This window comes from Chamaea fasciata, unplaced genomic scaffold (assembly GCF_029207755.1).
Source record: "Chamaea fasciata isolate MVZ Bird 193981 ecotype frontalis unplaced genomic scaffold, bChaFas1.0.hap1 SCAF_5, whole genome shotgun sequence".
NCBI lineage: Eukaryota > Metazoa > Chordata > Aves > Passeriformes > Sylviidae > Chamaea > Chamaea fasciata.
Window position 1 is genome coordinate 52,969,851 of NW_027094090.1, and position 20,714 is coordinate 52,990,564.

Here is a 20,714-nt window from a genome sequence, read left to right on the forward strand (position 1 = left end):
TAAGCTTATAACTCCCTCTGGGTGCAGAAATCCTAGAGACTGAGGAATCTTGTTGATATGCTCCAAGGAGGAATTCCTGTGTTACTTAGCTGACAAGGATGATATGCTTTGGGTAATCAAAGGTTGGTGCTGATAGCCTGAAGCAGGGTGGCAGCAGGTTTTCCAAGGGAAAGTGGAAAATGTACAATTTGAAAGCCTTTCTATTTCTTTCTTGTCTATCATATGGAGTCTAAGCATTTGCATGACTGCTGTAAATGCATCACAATCATTTAGGGCACTTTCTGCACCCAAAAACAGACCGTGGCAAAACTGGTTAGTTCCAACATTGTGTTGCTTTAGTTAAATATGAGAAGTGGGCATGAGACCTATTGGCCTTGTCCTGCTGGAGTGGTTTTGGAATGCCCATGAAAGAATTTGGTATATTAATTAACAAAATGCATCATAAAGTTTGCTTTCTGCTTATTAAGCTCCAGCCTTATGCTTGGTAATCACTGTCAGGGTTGTATTAAAAGAAAGATGCCTTGGGCAAGATGAGACCAATGCTCTTGTTCAGTTACATACCTGTAAAGGTAAGAAAGCCAATGAGTGAGTGTTCCTAGAGATCAAAGTAGAAGTGTATGCATATCTTGCAAGGTAAGACATCAAAAGGAGCAGCTATTCTGCCTGTGGAGGCATTTATTTAAAATGAGCTCTAGGTCCCTCAGAGACTGTGTGCTCCTTATCCCATAGGTGTGCTTCCTTATCTCTCTGATTTCCTGCTAACATCAGCGGTATGGAGCCCATTTATTGCAGGGGTGTTTAAAACACCTACTTACCCAAACAGAAATAGTCACTCTGAACAGCTGCTAAACCTGCAGCTTGGATTATTTTAGCCCTGTGAGTGATTCCCTTGGAGGACAGGACCTGGTGTGCATTTTGAAGGGCTGAACACAGGACTTTTGTTGCATTCTGAAGGATTTGTTTAGAACCCATTAGCAATATAAGACTTTCAACCTCACAAAGTGGAAGTTGATCCTCTGTGTAGTACGGATGGATCAAATTTGGCCTCTGTTTGCATTGCCATTGTCTCCTGCCCCCTCCTAACCACATAAAAGAAACCCAAACAAACCACTAAAAAACCCCTACCCAAAACATAAACCCCAACCAACCAAAGCAAGGCCCGGATGCAACACTCCAGATAAAAAATATTTGGACTCTGCAATAGTAGATTCCTGTCATAGTCGTTTTTTAAATCTCCTGACTTCTAGCAATGAAATGTTTTTTTATATATATTGCCAGTGTTTGCTTTACTGGTGTATTTGACTTAAGATTTTGTGTATTTAAGAGCTTCCTCAGGATTTTTCTTGTAATCAGGGGTGAATTTATATGTATAAACTTAAACTTACTCAGAGCTAGTACTCATAGGTACTTGGACTGTATGCGCTAATCATGCACCAAGATAATTATTCTTACTTATAAAAACCACACAGTCGTTATAGATGTTAATGCTGGTTGAAATGTTTGGAAGCTTCCTGTTTGACGTAGCTGGAAAGAAATTTTACTCATAGTTAAATGGAATGCTGGAAATAGTGTGTGTCCCCATGTTGGCCATTGGTATGTGTGGGTTTAGTAGGAACCTTTAAAGCTTGTTATTCTGTTTCGTGCCTAGGAGTATTTGCCTCCAAAAATACCCTTGTTGACTTTCTTTTGAATGGTTCCAGCTCATAAAGGCTGACTTGCTATGAATAAGCTCTGCAAGTTTGGAAAAAGAGTTGACATCAAATCTATCTTAAGGCATTTGAAACTCCTGAAGTATTTGTGGTATAATGTTTATCGTGGTATGATGAAATTACCTAACAGGAGTTTAACAGTAGCTGAATGTTTGCCACTTTCTGGGCTGCTAACAAATAAAATACTCTTTTCTCTCAGTGTGCCAGAAAAACCTGCAGTGTGTTTAACATTCCAGGCTTTTGTGCTGCTCTATGAATACGCCTTAAAATAAAAAAAGTCTGACAGTTGAGGTAAAGGAGCCTACATAATTGAAGACTCTCCCTTTGTGTTTAGTGCTGTGAAATTGTAGAATAATGAGGTTGTAAACTATGAGATATCCCCACTGGAGATCCTATCGGGGACAGTGCTTGGCTCCCTTGGTATAAGGAAAGCTGCCTGCACTGTCAGCTGTGGGATGATCAGTGCCTCATCCGAGGGTGCCTCTGGCTTTTTCTGGATGTTACAGATTCCCTAAATCTGAGATTGGCAAAGGATTTGAGGTGACATTGCTGTACTCATGTCTGAGAGGAAGGTATAAAATCAGAAGGAATGTTTTCTTGATTAAGCTAAATGGAGACCTGATGGCATCCATAATGCCTGTAAGAGAGGAATGGGGCAAAATAGGATCAACTGAGGGCATTAGTAGCATAGCTGAGTATTTTGGAATGGAAAAAGGTTAAAGCTGATGATTAATTCAAATTAGAATGGACAGGGAGAGTGACACAAAACTATGAATCACAGTTTTCCCAGAATGAACTGATTGCATCAAAAAAGTGACCATTATAGTGGTATTGTAAAGAAATAAACTCTCGGTTATTTCATTTTGAAATGTTTCTGACAGCTAAGGGTAAACAGCAACTGAATTTGATATCAAGTAATAAACTAGTTCTTTCAGATGGATGTAGAGTGTGTGGATGTTAAAATGAAAGTGGAATATAGTTTTTAAATCTCTCTTTTTCTTCTTGAAATGGTAAGAAAGCTTGTAATCTTGCAGTTGCTTTCCTGAAACAAATATTTTATTTGTAAGACATGAAAACTTATGGCTTCATGTCGTAACTTCATTCATGTCTTAGTCGTCTGCTGTCTATTTAGCAGGAAACAGCCCAGTGCTTGGAATGATCAGGAAATTATTCTAACTAGCAAAATCACGTGTGTTCATGTACTGTATGGGGCTAATTGAGAAATCTGAAAATTGCCAGCCGTTATGTAAAATGGCTCTGACTGAAACAAAGAAGCACAGGATTTTTTTTGCTTGTGTTGTTCCTGGTCAGTTGCTATGAATAAAAGAATTCTTCATTTTTAATTTGCTCAAATACTTCTTGTGAAGGGGAAGGGGGAAGTCTTGCAGAATGTTTGCCATTTACCTCAGAAACTGGAGAAAAGAATCTTGAATAAACAATATGTAACATCATGTTTTTCGGAGTTCATGGTGTCTTGAGTGTGTTTCTAAGTTTTTCATTTATTGTTTTAACTTATCTACAGTTAATCTAGTACTTCCTTGGCCACATAAAGACTAAAATTCTTTACCCTTTACTTGGCTCTGTGGCCTAAGGACCTTGTGTCTCAAATCTCATGTCCTACAGTGACAAGGCTGCACATTCCACATCTCTAAAATGTGTCATTGCAGTGTCCATAACTTCAAATGCCTTTTTTTAAAGAAGCCACTAGTTTTTCGAAATGTTACATGCCGAGTTATATATAAGTTATGTTCTCTGTCATGGAACCCAGAAAAAATGCTGTATTTCCAAAATTCTAGCTTTCTTCATAGGGCAAATTTCAGTGTAGAAGGCTTACTTTGCAATAATAGGTTATTTTCTAGTATTGTAGGCTTGGTTCTTCTTTATCCTGATTCTAAACTGTGGTGCTGAGTTCCTTCAGTCCTCCTGTGAGGATGAGGAGGAAGTGGGTGAATTATCTGTGGTGTGCATGCAGCTCTTTAAAGGTGCCCTGATGTGATAACAGTGAATGGACCAGCACAGCTCAGTTCAGTTCTCTGGATACCTACCTGAAATTTGGCAAGTGCTAGGTGTTACCATGAGGTTAGAGTTTGCCCAGACAATGCAAAATGAAAGGATCAAATATACCACAAGGCAGCCAGCTCTCATTCAATATTAGCATTTAAAATGCTAATTTAATGGTGAAAATTTATGAAAGGAAACGTTTGTGCTACGGACATAAATCCCATGGCACATAACTGGAGACACAAATTGATGCTAATATAAGGCTTCAGTAGTTGTGCCAAGCTGACATAACCTGTTTTGAAAGTCTGCTTGACTGTGAACCTACAGCTGGAGTAATTTTGAGCAGATGAATGATTTGTCTTTCATTACAAAGACTGTAGATACTCTTGGAGGTATTTATTTCCCTTAACGCTTTGATTACGTATGTATGACTACCTACTTCTCCATTTGTTTTTTTCCTGAAAATAGGTTATTTTTCATGCTTTCTTGGTAATAGACACAATCAGTTGATGCATTGACTGCCTTTGGTAGCTCCTTATCTTCAGTTATGTTGTGGCTTATGTTTAAATGTCTAGGGGGTGTGTGTATGCATTTGTTTACGTGATTTAGACAAATCAGTGACTGCTAACTAATGCCTTTATTAGATGCTAACTAAATTCCTTTGATCCGTTGAAATGGATCTAGCCCAAACCAAAAACCCTGCTAGAATGAATTCTTTGAAGCCACTGTCTAAGAAAAATGGTTTTGTCATGTCATTGATAGTTTTGATTTTATATTTTTTCCCAGATTTATTGAGAAGACCTAGCATATGTCTGTATTTATCAGTATAGTAATATATTCTTCCAGAATTTGGTATAGGGATTTTTCCCCTTTTAAGGGTATTTCCATTTACCATTTTTCTCAAGCAAATGGCTTGCATGTACATCTGCTGACTAAATTCTGAATAAGTGTGAACCTAAAAGTTGGATGTTTTTCTGTATGTCAGATGTGAAGCAGATATGATTCAAATGTAAGAATGACTAACATGCTTTCAGTATTAGAATATTTAATCTACTGCCTTGCTCCTAATCTTTGTTTTTCAGTCAGGTGGTTTGGGCAGATAAGAAACCGGCTGTGATATTTAATAGGCTGTGCAAGTTCTCTTAACAGAGTTCTTAGGTCTTGTTTAATGTTTACAAAAGCCAACCTGAATGACCTTGAATTCAATGGAAATGTTACCCTGGGAGCAGTGTAAGGCTTTTTTTTGCTTTCAGACATTTAGATTTGTTATTCCATGTCGGTTTGTGCGCAAGACTGAAAGGGGAGTGTTAATTATATAAGGGATGTTCCTTAAATAGTCTGCATTTTGCTTCATGTCCTCATTTTATTGTAGCTTGTACATTGAGCAACTATGGAGGTTTTTTCTTTAGTGTTTACAGTTCTAAGTATGGTAACTCCGTGTCATTGCTGTCAGCGTCTTCCCACATTAAATTCTAGAGTGTACTTTGGAAATAATTGCTATCTGGTTTGATGAAGCAGTGACTGCATTCTTAAAAACTATTATTATGGTTGATAGAGATGTTGCAATTCTCCTTTGCATGTCTCTCCAGTTTCATTAATCCTGTAAGATTAAAATCCGCATAAATTTAAGGTATTAAGGTACTTGATAATAAACATGGAAGAGGGAAAGAAGTACTCTATTATTTCTCTTAATTTAATTTAATTTAATTCTCTATCTAGAACATTACCAAGAAATAATAATGCAGAACAATGGTGGTGACTGCCCATAATTGCATTGCAGACTTAATAAAATATAATAAAGCTTTCACTTTTAAAATTAACAACTTTTTTTACAGGGGAACTTGTAGCCTTCGTTGTATTGTTGCAGTTAGGTTTTATGATTAATTGATTTAAGATGAATGAGCTTGATTTCATAATTGATTATTTCCTGCTGTATTATCTGACTCTTAGTTTACAGTATTTGTGTGAATTAGAGATTTGTCTTGTTTTCAGAGCTTTCAAGCAGAAATTAATTCTTTGTCTCTTGGTAGGTTGGAAATTACAAGAGGACAGTAAAACGAATTGATGATGGCCACAGGCTTTGCAATGATCTTATGAATTGTATTCATGAACGGGCACGGATAGAGAAGGTCTATGCTCAGCAGCTCACAGAATGGGCTAAAAGGTGGAAGCAACTTGTGGAGAAAGGTAATGCTGAGTTTGAACTCTGACAACTTTCTTAAATGGAAAAAATGTTTCTGTATATCTTTGTTTTGGTAAGTACAAATTAGAAATATGGTATGTTTTTAGCCTCTAATGGAGTTTTTGCAAGAGGCTCAGTAATGTGACAAATGACCAAGCTTTTTTTGATAAAAACCCAACCAAGCAAAGCCCTGCTCTTTTGCAAGTTCGCTTGTTTCTTGCTGGTGCAGATGACTCTTGCCTCCAGTACTGAGTTATGTTCTAGAGAACTGTCTGTTTCCAGATAATTACCAGTACAGATTGAAAAGGGATTCTGAATAACAAGGGGCCAGTGACTGTGGAGGAAAGACTAGTAATTAAAGACCTAGGCATTGCTCTAAGGGAAGGCTAAGCTGATGCTATTTAATATATTCTGCAATAGTTTGTCCTTCTATGGTTATTCACCCTTCAAAAAGTATGTTGAGAAACTGAAGGCAGTTCAAAGGGCAGCTCACATGTGGAATACTGAGAATTGTGGTACAGGGGTAAGGACTCCAGACTAAATGAATATTATTTTTTCTGGCTTAAAAGTTTGTAATACTCTAAATTTATGTGTAAAGAAATTTTTCCCTTTTCTAGGTTTGCGTCAACATTGCTGTTTGCAAGTGAATATAAGTCAATAGTTTCAGGTAGCTTCTTGGGAAATATAAGTTCCATGTGGGTGATGGTTACTGAGAATGACACTTTCTGTTGTGTTTAGGCCCACAGTATGGAACAGTAGAAAGGGCTTGGTGTGCTTTTATGTCAGAAGCTGAAAAAGTGAGTGAACTACATCTAGAAGTAAAAGGTTCACTGATGAATGAAGATTTTGAAAAAATCAAGAACTGGCAGAAGGAAGCCTTTCATAAGCAAATGATGGGAGGATTTAAGGAAACCAAAGAAGCAGAAGATGGATTTAGGAAAGCTCAGAAACCCTGGGCAAAAAAGCTGAAAGAGGTACAGCAGTAGATTATGTATTAGTTATCCTGTGTTATAATATACTAATGTTTCAAATCTCTATAAGGGAGTAAACTCCCTATTCTTTCTGCTGGACCCTCCTTTCTCTTAAAGATCTCTTGCTTTCTGTCCTCTTCTGAAAAGAAATATTTTTCTCTTGGTCTCTCCTAATCTTGGTGAGTTCAGTGAAAATCTGGAAAAAAGTGGAATTTAAGCTATCATTTTAACAGTATCTGATTTCGTGCAATTGAAAGTTACTAATTGCTCAAATAACTGAGGGAAATTGTGTTTGTGGGTTTTTTCCCCTCTCATATGACATTATTCTTAAATAACAGGTTGGCAGAAGAAGGGGGAGTAGGTGAGCATGGCCATGAGGGAAATGTGTTTAGGTGGGGACTTTCTGTAAACCTTTTATTAAGTCTGTTCGACACTTCTCTAAGCTGTATGAGTGACATTTCTTGTATGGTGAAAGAATGCTTCAATAGTTTCTTTATGTTGATTCTTACGTGTTGTTCATTCTTTGGCCCAAATGAAAACAATTCCCCCCCACCAAGAAAAAGAAAAAGCATCCCGAAACAAAGCCTAACCATTTCTTCATTGCAACATGATTTTATGGCTAAGATTTTATGGTTGCTTCAGAGTGTTCAGATGCAAAGACTCAAATCTCCTTTGTAGGTAGAAGCTGCAAAGAAAGCTTACCATGCTGCCTGCAAGGAGGAGAAACTGGCTATATCCAGAGAAACAAACAGCAAAGCTGACCCAGCGCTGAATCCTGAACAACTCAAGAAATTACAAGACAAAGTGGAGAGAAGCAAACAAGATGTACTAAAGGTATATGGATTTTTTTTTAACCTGTAGCTTGTGCATATTTCGGCTCTTTTTTCCTCCTGCTGTGAACCCCAGTTGACTTAGCTCTCCATCAGTTACAGTCCTGTACCAAAGTTTTGTTTTCTCCCAAGAATGTGTTCTTGCCAGATTTTTCTTCTCTGAATATGAATAATGTATGCCCTCTATTTCATTCAAGTACTTTCAGCAGGGAACTAAGCCAGTAAGGGTTTAGTTCTACTTATTTGCTAGTGAGGCAGAGTTCTATTTCACTTGAGAATCTGTGAGATAGATGCCTAAAATTTGCTGACAACTAAGTATGTCATCATTCTTGACTGCAGAATGCATTTTTTTAAAAAAATGAAGCTGACACAATCCACTTAAATAAATGCTTTTCGGTTGCACAGTTTGCTTTATCTCTTCAGTGGGCTGCTACTGAGAGGCTTTTAATGTGTGATTCCTCAAGGATGTCTTTTTCCTTTGAGAATGCTGTTCTGGGGTCTGGAATGTTATGTTCCTTCGGTTGGGATCTTTTAATTCTTGCCTGTGGACTACTTCCGTAGATTAGTGCAGAGTCTGAGGTCGTATCTGTTAGCTGAGCTCACAGTGAATGCAGTTTATGTTCACAAGGATGTGTACTCAGTGTTCAGGGTTTTGGTCATAACTCACAGTGCACTATGTAAATTACTAAAGGAGAAAAGACAGAACTTTAAAAGATCTCCAAATACCTTCAATAACTTGAAAGACTTCCTGCTCTGATTTACTCTGTAGCTCCTTTGGTTTTTATCTTTAGTGTTACATTAACATTTGTCACGGTTTCTGTTAAAAAGCCAGAGAAGAGGCTTGGAAGTTTATTGTGACTGTTTCTGCAGTTTACTTAGATAATTCTCATTGTGCCCTAAGGTGGGGACAGTGGTCATGGAAAGAGATTGCAGTTTGCCAGCTTCTGGTCTAAACCTTGGCCATTACTGCGTTGTTAAGTCTGTATTGTAGGGCAGTAAAAAATATATTGCTAACAGTTTGGTTTTGTACCTCCAGACAAAAGAAAAGTATGAAAAATCACTGAAAGAATTAGATAATGCTACTCCTCAGTATATGGAGAACATGGAGCAAGTATTTGAGCAGTGCCAGCAGTTTGAGGAAAAACGGTTGCGTTTCTTCCGAGAAGTGTTACTGGAAGTTCAGAAACACCTTGACTTGTCCAACGTTGCAAGGTAAAACTGTAAGACTTCAAAATTAATGCTTTGTATATTTTTCTGTGAAGAGTAATAAGTGCTTCAAGTAGATCGGAGTTCAGAGTTCTTTCTGATATGTTCTTCAGTTTGAAAGAGTAAGTGAAAGAGATTAAATCTTTGTTTTGTCTAAAATGAGATTAGCAGCTATCTCTAACATTTGCCAGAACCAACAAACCTTCATTCTTGTGGTATTTTATAATCAAATATGTTCCAATTAGAAAGGATTCAGTGCTTGGAATCAAAAAGTGCTGGAGCACAGATTGGGAAAAGAGGGTTTTGGTGTATTATGTGTCTTGTGTGTTCATTGGAGAACAAACCAGAATTTATTAGTGTAGGACAGCATGAAATTTGTAGTCAATACATTTATTGTTAAAATATTAGAGCTCAGTAATGAAACTACCTTAATCTGGGGATAAATTTAAGATCCATAAGTTAACCCGTGCTGAACTCCTGTGCATCTTAATTTCAAAGTCTGCTCTTTATACTGTCATATGTATCAAGCATGTCTTGCATTTTGTTCTTTCTGCCTGAGCCCTCACTGTATTCCAGAAAGCTAAACTTCTGCCAGGGAGCTCCAGACACAGGAATACTTGCAGTGAGTGCTGTAACCATGGTGGTGTTTTACATCTCACTTGTGACAGCAGAGGTCACGTGCACTCTGGTTAGTGCTTGAAATGCAAGGAGAAAAGGAAGAACTGAATTTGGTTTTACCCTTGAGCAGTTTCCCAAACTAGCGTGCTGTGCTGTCACACAAATGTTAATACTGGCATGAGGGAAGGGGGTGATGTAGAGGCAAGAACAAAAACAGGGCAAGTGATAGGTAATGGCAAACCCACTTATTTTGGCATCATTACCATTTTGGGTTTCTTCAAAGTGCCTATGGAACTGCTGTGGGAGATAGGTTCTTTTTACTCTCAGAGTAGATAGATGGTAGAATTGCTGCCCATTTTGATTCAGTTTTATCAGGTTAAAGGAAACTACAAAACAGAAATAAATGATAAATAGTTGACCTAGTGGACAAGGTATGGGGAAGACCACAGAAAATGACCAAGTGGAGAGGCAATGATTTCCTTTTAAGATACTTAAAATTCCAGGAGTGTTCATAATAAGCATCAAACAAAGAACAGAACTATTAGGGCAAAACTAGGGAAAAGCAGCTGTAACTGTTTATTTGTTTCCATGTCTTTGCCTCTTTTAGTACAGAAATAAAAGATGTGGAATTAGTCTTGAAAAGAAAGTTTGATTTTTAACTTCAATGATGCTAAAGAGCACAGTCCAGGAAACAGCCTGCCATGTTTTCTACATGCATGGTCTGGGATCTGGGGATCAGAACTGTGTCTGCAATGTGACTTCTGTTCTGTTAATGAAAAATAACTAGAGTAAGAAATAAAGTAGTAAGGCTCTTTTTCACAGCATTTGATAGAAATAATATGGTTAGTAAGATCAGAGAGTACCCAAACCAGTAAAAGACAGTTGGCAGATATTATCCCTGCATAGGAAGATGTTTAACCCATATACCTCTGCTTCAAGTTCAGGGGTTTTATTTTTATAATTTCTTACAATTCTCACTGGATTAAAACAGAAGTTTTCACAGAGTCCTGTGGACTTAGCACAAAACCAGTTTCTACTGTCTTGTAGATAAGCTTTGAAATTCAAGAAACTTCAAGACTGCAATTCAGTGGTTTAAATACAGTCTCATGTGTATGTATGCTTTTTAATGACAGCCAGTTAAATTACACAAGACACATAGCTTTAAAATCTGGTAAACAAGCATTTTATGGTGTGGTGAACTTTCAGCAAGTTTACTTGTTGGACTACTCTTCCCTTTTTAGAGGCAGTTAACAGGTCTGTTAATTTTTAAAAGTCTATCTTGCTGTGAGTTTTTTCAATACTATTGTGAACTTCAAAATATATTTTTAAAAAGCTGTCTAGGGATTTGCCATGACTCTAAATGTTATACTAAATTAGAAGACAAATTTGTTTTGCAGTTACAAAAATATCTACCGTGAACTGGAACAGAATATCAAAACAGCAGATGCTGTGGAAGACTTGAGGTGGTTTAGAGCTAATCAAGGTCCAGGGATGTCAATGAATTGGCCTCAGTTTGAGGTAAGGTCACAGTGCTTAAACCCCAGAATTGTTTTGTCTATTTTTTTCTTCTTTGCTGTTTGTAATATTTCTTTCTGGGGTAATTCTTAACTTCAAGCTTCCAACACTGAATCTTTTTGTTTTACAAGTCATAGTAGTTTTCTTATCTCAATTTTCATTGGGCTCTTCTCATCCCACAACTTGTGGAGGTGATTATGTTGAGTGAGTACCTGTTTAAAGAGAAAATGGGTAAACCAGAAAACTACAGTGACTTTTTTTTTTTTTAAGCTGAAGTGATTACTGAAGTTGTTAGCCATTCTTTAGTTGATACATCTCTGACACCTGGATATGTTATCCTTTATGTTTTACTTCTCCCCTTTGGTGTCAAACTTCAGTTTGAATCTCATTGCTGGTAGCAGGTAATTGTAGTGCATGCTGCAAGGACTCTGAAAAAGTCTGAACCAAACAGCTCAAAATTTGAAAATTGGTATTTAAAATTCAGTACTGCTGTATTTTAAAAAGTCACTTTTACCCACCTTTTGGTCATTTTATTGCTGGATGCCAGTTTCAAAAGAAAGGAGTTTTTCTAAGTAGTGTTCTGTTAACATAGCCTGCAAGAAATAAGTACAAAAATGTGTCAGTGCAGATCGTACTACTCGTGTACAGTAGCTGGAAGTGGAACGAGTTGGATCAGAATCATGGGTTTAGTTGAAATAAGCTCTAAACATTAAATTAATGGAGTGAAAGCATAAACTCCAGAGTGTTTCACTGGTCCCTTATTAACCATAAAGGAAAATAGCCCTTGTTTTTAAAATACTGAGTAACTTTAAAGGTTTGAGGAAGAAAATTCTTAACATTCCTGTAGAATTTCTTTGCCTGAAACACTGAAGTGCAGTTACTTCTGTGTGGGGAAATTGCTATCCTTTTCCTTAAACATTATAATTAACAAACTAAATCCTCCTTTTACTGTTTTCCTAATCAATTTTTTTCTCGTTTACATGCTACAAGGATGACGTAAGTAAAAAAGTCATGATCAAATGACTATGAAATTGCATTGTAAACTGCAAATATGCATAGGTCAGTGGTCTTTAAACTGTGGTAACTCAGAAATCCAATATGTATTGTACAAAATTAAAATAATGAGGTGGTTGAAGAACTGCAGAAAGCACTGGACTGACTGTGCTACATAGGAGTAACAGCAACCCTGAAAACTTCCATTTCCTGATAAAAATCCTTATCTCAAATGCCATCTTTTTTATAGCAAATTCTCTCCTGACTTTTTATTTACCTTTAAGATTTCTGAGAGGAAACATGTCTTAGCGTAGGATACTTGCTTGCATCCGGTTTGTTTTCTGTTGGTTCCTGCTTTGTATCAGTGTAGTGTATAGAGTATAATAGGATATCAAAGCTTAATTTTGACTTGATGCAGGAATTGTGTTTAGGTCTCACCATGGCTGTCCCATCTGCCTCTGAATGGTTCAAAACATCAAGGAGGATCTGCAAGTGGCATCATTAGTCTTGTTAATACTTGTGTGGATTTGAGCCTTAACTCCTATAGATGGCTTTTTAGGACAATGAACTTCACTAAATCCTGAGTGAAGTACCTTAAAGGGTTAAATCTTAGGCACAGATTTAAATTAGCTGTTTCTCTGTAAGTCATCTGAGAGTGCTTCTTGAGGAGTAAGCCCTGTCTTAAAATACCTTTTTAAACTGAATTTTGGTTACCTTTTAAAGCCAGATGTCTTGGCATTATTTGAGCCCTCACAGTACATCTTTTAAATATCTATACTGGCCAGCTCTTTTGATTTCTCCAGTTGTGTGCCAGATGTTTGGTATTTTAAGCCTTTTCAGGAGGTTCAGAATACCTTACAGGGAAGTACTGGTAACCTTGGGATTTTGTGAGTACCACAGGTACCTGTTTGCATTGCTGGAGTAGGAACTAGATGAGAATTGTAAATGAAACATTTAGAGTGACTCATCTTTAATAACTATTGGCAATGTTGTATATATAGATGTGTGTTCCATAACTCAGTTTGAAAGTTAAATGTGACAATTACTTGTTCGGTTGAATTTCTCAGTCATGTTTTGCATTCGTTGGTAGGAGTGGTCTGCAGACCTGAATCGCACTCTCAGCAGAAGAGAGAAAAAGAAGGCTTCTGATGGAGTGACTCTGACTGGTATTAATCAGACAGGAGACCAAGTTTCACAACCTAACAAACATAGCAGGTAGCTTTTTTATGCCTAAAAATACTAACTGGAAAAGACTGTTGGCTTCAAATACACTAAGCTCTACAGGTTAAAAAAGTCACTGTTCAATCAAATGATAATTATCTGTGAGCATTTTTAGTGATGTCTCTGCACTCCACAAATCATTTTGGGAATAATTCTTCATTTTATAGCTCTCTTTCCACTGGGAGCTGAAAGAAACCAAGCTTCATGAGAAACTGAGCTTTCTGTACCTGATCTGGTAGTCTCTTCCTACCTTCCCATCTCTAGAAATTACAGTAATACTTTGAGATCTTAGTTTGCAAAACATTTAGTCACATCAGAATTCTGGATGTGATTTTTTACTAAACTCCAACATCAACTACCTTAAAAAGCAGTGAAGCTGGCCAGAAAAATTACATTGCCTTTTATTGCAGGCAGTAGATAAAAAGAAGTTGTGGTCCACAAAGGATATTCTAATTGTGGAGGAATGCTCCGTATGTGAGACTTTCCAAGCTTTCTTGAGCCTTACGCTGCATTTGATAGATGTTTTGGTTTTGTTTAGTTGTTTGTTTAAAATTTTTTGGCTGAAGAAGGGGTCTGCTAAGAAACTACTTAGTGAGACACCAGTGACAGTGTTCTCTTATACAGATAGGGTCACCATAATGCTTTTTCTTTTCCAAATTAGCAGTCTTAGTGTCCAGAGTAACACAGTGCAGTCAGTACAATCAAGTTACAATCCCTTTGAAGATGAAGAAGATACTGGGAGTACTGTCAGTGAAAAGGAGGACAATAAGATCAAAAAGTTGGTGAAATGTTGTTTTTTTAATTGTTTTCACATTTGCACTTTCTCTATCCAGGGTTTTCTATTTTCAGTTTCTATAACACTATGCTGGTCAGTGCATGAAGTGTTTTTAAGCAGTTGTGTAAGCAACACTGTAACCTAACTTGTCTTTCCTAACGGATGCCATATCTGTTGCTTGATCTTTGGTTTCAAACTACTGTGGTTATTGGCAGTTGCTAACAGAACTGCTGTTGCTTTTTTTCCTTCCTTTCCCAGTCCTATAAAATGTTAAAACTGACGTGTTGTTACAGTGAAACTGCTTCTGGAGCTTTACTGCTCTGTGTCTTCTCACTGAATAAATCTGCTTTTAAGATGCTTTCTTTTTTTTGTTTAGGACCTTCTCAAGCAGCTGCCTGTTGCTTCAGTGTACGTTCTAGGGATATTCCACTCTCTTAACTGGCATGTGCATGCTGAACAGTGAACTTCCCTTTAAATGATCAAGTTGTTGCAGTATAATGAAGTTTTTTATTGGCGGATTGCAATATAGAAAAAGTGTTGGAAGCTATTGTAGAGGTGCATAGAGGTTTGGGAGGAAGGGTCTGCAAAGCAATTGAAATGTCCTACCTGAACCAGAGAATCCCTCTCTTCGACTACAGCATCCGTTTTACCTTTCCAGAGTAAATAATCCCATGGATTATGTGTATTTTTTGATAGACAAGTTTTTTGAGTTTGTGGGGAGATGGATGTGTGTTGGTTTTGCATTTTTCTAACTTAGTAAATGCATTGCAAAAATGCTTCTTTTTAAAATGAAGCATTATCAGTTAAAGATAGATGAGAAGATACAGAAAGAAAGTTTCAAAACTGGGTCTTAGAGTGGAGTTTAAGCACATTTAGAGGGTGTCTTAGCGGTATTTCTAGTCTCCTGTTTTAAAAGCAGAAAAGAATAATTTCAAAATTGATTTTCAGTGTTAGCAGCTATGAGAAAAACCAAAGCTACCCCACAGATTGGTCTGATGAAGAGTCCAACAACCCTTTCTCTTCCACTGATGCAAATGGAGACACCAATCCCTTTGATGAAGATACCCCTCCTGCCATGGAGGTGAGAGTACGTGCACTCTATGACTATGAAGGCCAGGAGCAAGATGAGCTCAGCTTTAAAGCTGGTAAGTTTGCAACATCTACTTTAAAATATTTTGTCAGAAAGGAGAAAGGCAGATTTTTTTTTTCTCTTCAGCTTTTATTTTCTGAAGTCACCTGTTTCTCTGTATGTACAGCTCCACATACTGGATCCTGTCCAACCACCATCCCGCCTAAGAGTGCTTTTTGCTATTCCCTGTTTGGCAGCACTGACTCCTAAGTTCTTTGGAATGTGTTGAGTTGCCTCTGAGAGATTCCTTTCTTACCATCTTAAGTGAAACAAAATGACCTGCAGAACTGAAAATCCTCTCTCTCCCTTTTCTCCCTTGGTGACAGTAACAGCTGCTGCTTTTAGCTGTCTGGAAATCCCAACTGCACAGAGTTGGTTTTTTAAAGGAAAATACTACAGCAGCTAATCTTGAAACTGTATTAAATCACCTGATAGCTTCTCTTTTTAAATGGAAAGCATCCCATGTTTGGCATCCAACTTTCTGCAGTGCTAAATTTTTAGGGTTGAAAATTTAGCCATGGACAGATACTTCTTTTAACTCTCTTCTCACCCCTCTTCAGTGTATGTTAAGCACAGGAATTGTCTTTACCTGTTGTTTTTCAGTCCTGTGTTATATTAGTGTACACTTAGGACGCCTCTTCCTTCTAATGGTGTTGTATCTCCCTTGAGCCCTAAACTCTTTTTTTTCCCTCAGTGCTACAGGAGAGCGAGCACAAAATAGATGCAACTGATGGGGGAGACCCATCACACACTTTCCACACACAGGAAGGTGACATCAGGGTGTGATGGCTGCACACCACAGGTGCTGCTGCCTCCAGCTGAAATCTACCCCCTGTTCATGACTTTGAAGCCAATTGTTCAACTGTCTCACCCAGAATTGCAGGAGACATTTTCCAACCAGGAGTTCCAGAACAAGATGGCAGGAGTAGTTTAGCGAAAGCAAACAGAATTCACTTTTTGCAAATGAGAGACACAGACATTCTTTGAGTTTGTCTCTTTTCCCATTTGCTTGTCATGTATTCCCCTCTCCTGTAATAACTAGATTATTGTAATAGAAAAACAGGATTCAAGTGTTGAAAAGAAACTCCAGGAAGCTTTTGGTTCTGCCTCCCTTTCAGCTGGGGTTAGTAAGAAGGGTGCTATTTTTATACCACCTGCTGTGGTTCTTAGGTGGCTGTTAGAGCTAAAAGTTAGTACACCGGTCCATGTTGTAGCTAATCAGGGAGCTGCAGGGTGTCTGTTCTGTTGATGGAGAAGGGTGGTGCTCAGAACAATGTGTCCCCAGGTCATATTCTAGATGCAGTTTGTGCTTTCTGAACCAAAACACCCCCCAGCTCAGATGGTGGTGCTCTGCTTTTAACTCACCTCCTTCCTTTTTTATTAGTGAAACCACTAATAAAAATCTGGCTTTTCTTCTTTGTAGAGAAGTACTGTAGGCTTCCAGAGTGGAGGAATGGGTTATTTGTCCATGAACTTTGCTGAATTGTGCTTTAACAGAAGTACAGGAGTAATGAAACATCTGGTACTTTCTGTGGAATGCACACAAGCCAGAAGTTGCTTTCCATTCTATAGACTTCACCTGTTCCTTTTTTCTCAGCAGGGGATGGAAGCATGCTAATCCTCTTGAAATATATCTGTTCTGCCTCTGAAGCAGCAAGGGTTTACAGTAATGAGTCTTTCCTTGGCCAAACTATGCAATGTTTATATACACAGATGTAATGGTTAAATACAAAGTTGGGTGTTCTGTGCTGGACTACCGGCTGCGTCACTTGCATTAAACCCTTGAGCCAAGTGGCTCTCAGTGTGTCAGGGCTGTAGAAATAAAGTAGAGGAGGTATGAAACTGTGAGCTATATGCAGACTTCACTTACAAAGAGTTCAGTACTTTGAAGGAAGAACACAAGAGTATTTCACCACCAAATTATGGAATTGATACAATTATAGGAAAGGGATGATGTGCTAGACCATGAATCCAATTAGAGATGCTGAATTAATAGGATGGCTACTTAGTTTTTAGGCAGAAGTGTTAGTGTGACTAGCTTTACACCGAACATACAGAAAACTAAGGAAAAGAACTCACTAGGTCAAGTGGGAGCCAATTTAAAATGTACTCAATCCTATGTTCCTCTGTAGACATTCCTAAGCTCCTAAGCGGCTGTCAACAGAGGATTAATGCATTTTAAGGATTTGTTCAAATGTACATGGATATTCTCAGATGGGATTTCTTTGGGTATTCAAAGAATTTACCTACAGACTGCTTCTAAATACATGTTACAGAATATATGCTCTGCACAGTGTCCATTAAATGTACTTTAATACATGAAGCTCATTTTTTTAGTGGAGTATCTTTACAGCTGGTGCTTTTGGGTTGTTGTTTTCTTTTTCTCTTGGCAAACAGCTGTGGGAGGCTTCCAAAGAGCAAGAATAACTTTATAGGTATCTTATGAGAGGTTTTATAAGCATGTAAGAGGATGGGACATAATTATTTACAATGTCTGTCCTGCCCTCCTGTGGCCCTCTGTGGTTGAGAATAGTGACAGTAAATGCTGTCCCCGCAATGTTGTCAGAATATGTTATTGTGTGTTCTGGTTTTATCATCACAGTGGTTTCATTGTAACTGCTGTGCAGATGACACTTAGAAGTGTTTATATTTTCTTAGACCTCCAGGATCACCGAGTTTCCAAGCCCAAGCTTTGATACAAATGGATTTGTTAGGGCATACTGTCATTGAAATATGAATTTTTGGTAGTCTTTGTTTCCACTCTTTATTAACACACACTTATGGAAGGTTTGAAATTATACACTCTCATTCTGCAGCACTACAGAAAGTGGAAAAATTGTAACCTGTCTCCATAAACCAAGTGAAGTCTGAAGTCCCAAACATTTGTTCATAATGGGTATTTATTAGTTTTCTGATAAACGTAAAAACTAGAAGAGATGAAGCTTTAACCTTTTTATCTAAGAGAAATGCTATAAAGATAGGCGTCTTGAGAAGATTTAATATGAGGCTTGTCCATTTCCACCAAAGAATTTATAGTCCTTAGGCTAGTTTATGTTCTCCTAAATGACACCAAGACTCTACTATTTGGGACTGTTAATAAGTGATTAATATATTCATCATCTATTTCCTATTGCTAAGATAAAACACAAACCAATTTTATCTAGGGAAACCATTTGACACAAATAAGTTGCACAGAAGGAAATAATTGTTACTCAATGTGGCCTTTTTTTGCCTGGCTGAGGTGGAGCTTCCTTCTTTCCTGTGGAGCATCTTGGAGTCTGCAGGCTCTCAAAATTCAAAGTATTCCCTGAAGATGTGGAATGCGTTGTAGTCAAAATGAAGTTACCTTATAGCCCATAAATGTCGGAATGGATAGTCTGGATGTCAGCAAGCAAATTCTGAATTATTTAATCTTTGTAGCATTTTCTTCCATGTTTCCCATAAAATCTTAAGACAATAATGCCTGATGAAACATTTATTGGACTTGCACTAAGCTGGGGAAAATGTTTCTTCTTTTCTTCAGGGGATGAGCTAACCAAAATGGAGAATGAGGATGAGCAGGGCTGGTGCAAAGGACGCCTGGACAATGGACAAGTTGGTTTATACCCAGCAAACTATGTGGAACCAATCCAGTGACAAAGGACAAAATAAACACATAAGTGTCACACAAGAGTTCTGTAGGCCTGTACAGTGTATTTAGGTAAAGTGAGAGGAAACTGAATGGATGTATAGAGTGTATATATTTTAATGAAAAGGTGAGAGCTTCATACCGAAATAAGGCTGAATGAAATACAAAAGCTTGACATGGTTTTCACAACTTGTACACAATGCAAAGGAAAGGAGTTAGGTTTTAAAAATAGTATGATAGGAAAAATACTTTTAAAACTTTTTCTTCCCACATGGTCTGTTATTGTGGATCCTAAACATTTTTGCATTTTCTATGCTTATGCCTCATCCTACCGCAGGTATGTGGCTTATGCTCACTTTTGTTTAATCAGTTATTTTAAGTGACCTTCAGTAACTTGCAACTTGAATTATAAAGATTATTATAGTTAATTTTTTATTTGTTCTTATCAATGTCTGAAAGATGCAGTATTTTTTTATTTAAATGCTATGTAGTTAAGCACCTTTTTGTATGCTTTATCAATTAATACTTAAATTATGACATAGATTTAGTCACCACTTGACTGAATGAAAGCTCTTTCCATGTTGTAGTAATCCTTGTGTTGTCAGCATGGCTTGAAGTTGTAAATGGAGTTGTAAAACAAAATACTGTATTTAATAAATATCTGTTACAGAAGGTTATTCGTAGCAGAAATATCTGCAGGTGTCATGGGTTGGGATTCTATTACAAATGGGTTGACACTTGAACTAAGAGTTTTCCATCTAGATCTTAAGTGGCATTCAAAAGAAATACAAATTATGCATAAGCCCCAGGAGAGTGGCTATTTCTAGCACATGTTTGCAGGGAAAAAAAAAAATCTCCTTTTAACTGCTAATGATTTTTGGGTGATTTGAAATGTTAAATCTGTGAAGGCTGATTATCTTGAACAGAGAAGACTGTAAAATAGACTAAATGCTTTTATTAAGAGCCTATCTATGTTGTGTATATGTACATATAATTTGATATTCCAAAATATGAAGAGCATGGCTATTAGTTATCAAGCCTTTTGGTGTCAATAAGATTTAGACTGTTTTAAGAGTTTAAATTATAGGTATATTTAAATCTGCTTTCCTGCCATATTCATTACTGTACCATAGAGAAAGTATTCTGTGATTAGATTTTTCAGAAGTACAGTAAACACACTAATATACTCAAAATCAGTATTTGTGGATAAATTTATGAGTCAAAATATAAATTAGCTTTAGTCCAAACATGGATTATTGTAGCAGAACACTGTAAAATCTACATTTGTTTGCAGTTACAACTTGGCCAGCTGTAATCGTGTCAAATATGCATTTGTGACATTGAAAACTGGGTTGTAAAACTACAGCAGATCTGTGTTAAAACTAAGTATCAGGTAAGTAGATATGCCATGTTAGGAAGCTACACTGTAATGAAGTTAACAAATCTTTTTCGAGGTAACTATTAAACACTGTTGGTAATCTTGGACTTCATCGTTTGCTTTTTGAGCTTATAGATATATTTAGTCATCATTTTCAGTGAATCCAAATGTGCAAGCTTAGAAAGTGGATGTATGTATATGTCTGTCAGCAAAAACATACCAACATATTTGTTCATCCACAGGACAGTTGCTAAAATTGTCAGGAATTACTGGTTTGGGTCTCTGTATTGTAAAATATTTTAGAAAACAATAAAATCTGTTAATCTCTTAAATACACAGAATGCACTTTTGACTATTTCAATGTATGTCACAATAGTCTTATGAAACAAATCTGTGCATTTCATTGCAATTCACGGTGATAAAACCTGCACTGTGTAAAAGAGCCACAAACAGGAGTGTGACATGGGTGGCATTGTGCCATTAACAAAAAGGGAAGTGCCATGCACAGGAATTCTTGGCAAAACATTCCAGCAAAATCTTCATGGAAGAAGAGGAAAC

The 20,714-nt window shown here is 37.3% G+C and overlaps 1 protein-coding gene across 5 annotated transcripts in view; it reads left to right on the forward strand.

Moving 5' to 3' along the window:
* Positions 1–20,497, forward strand: part of PACSIN2 (protein kinase C and casein kinase substrate in neurons 2) — a 53,397-nt gene extending 32,900 nt beyond the window's left edge. For 3 of the 5 annotated variants that reach the window (XM_066183690.1, XM_066183689.1, XM_066183691.1), the window contains 9 exons: positions 5,741–5,897; positions 6,631–6,866; positions 7,542–7,697; positions 8,730–8,905; positions 10,915–11,035; positions 13,116–13,240; positions 13,908–14,024; positions 14,970–15,166; positions 18,674–20,497. In XM_066183690.1, coding sequence (XP_066039787.1) covers positions 5,741–5,897; positions 6,631–6,866; positions 7,542–7,697; positions 8,730–8,905; positions 10,915–11,035; positions 13,116–13,240; positions 13,908–14,024; positions 14,970–15,166; positions 18,674–18,786 — 1,398 coding nt within the window. In that variant the 3' untranslated portion in view covers positions 18,787–20,497. The remainder of the gene's footprint in view (positions 1–5,740; positions 5,898–6,630; positions 6,867–7,541; positions 7,698–8,729; positions 8,906–10,914; positions 11,036–13,115; positions 13,241–13,907; positions 14,025–14,969; positions 15,167–18,673) is intronic. The other 2 variants (XM_066183692.1, XM_066183693.1) reach the window with 2 other exon arrangements.
* Positions 20,498–20,714: the final 217 nt, after the last annotated feature.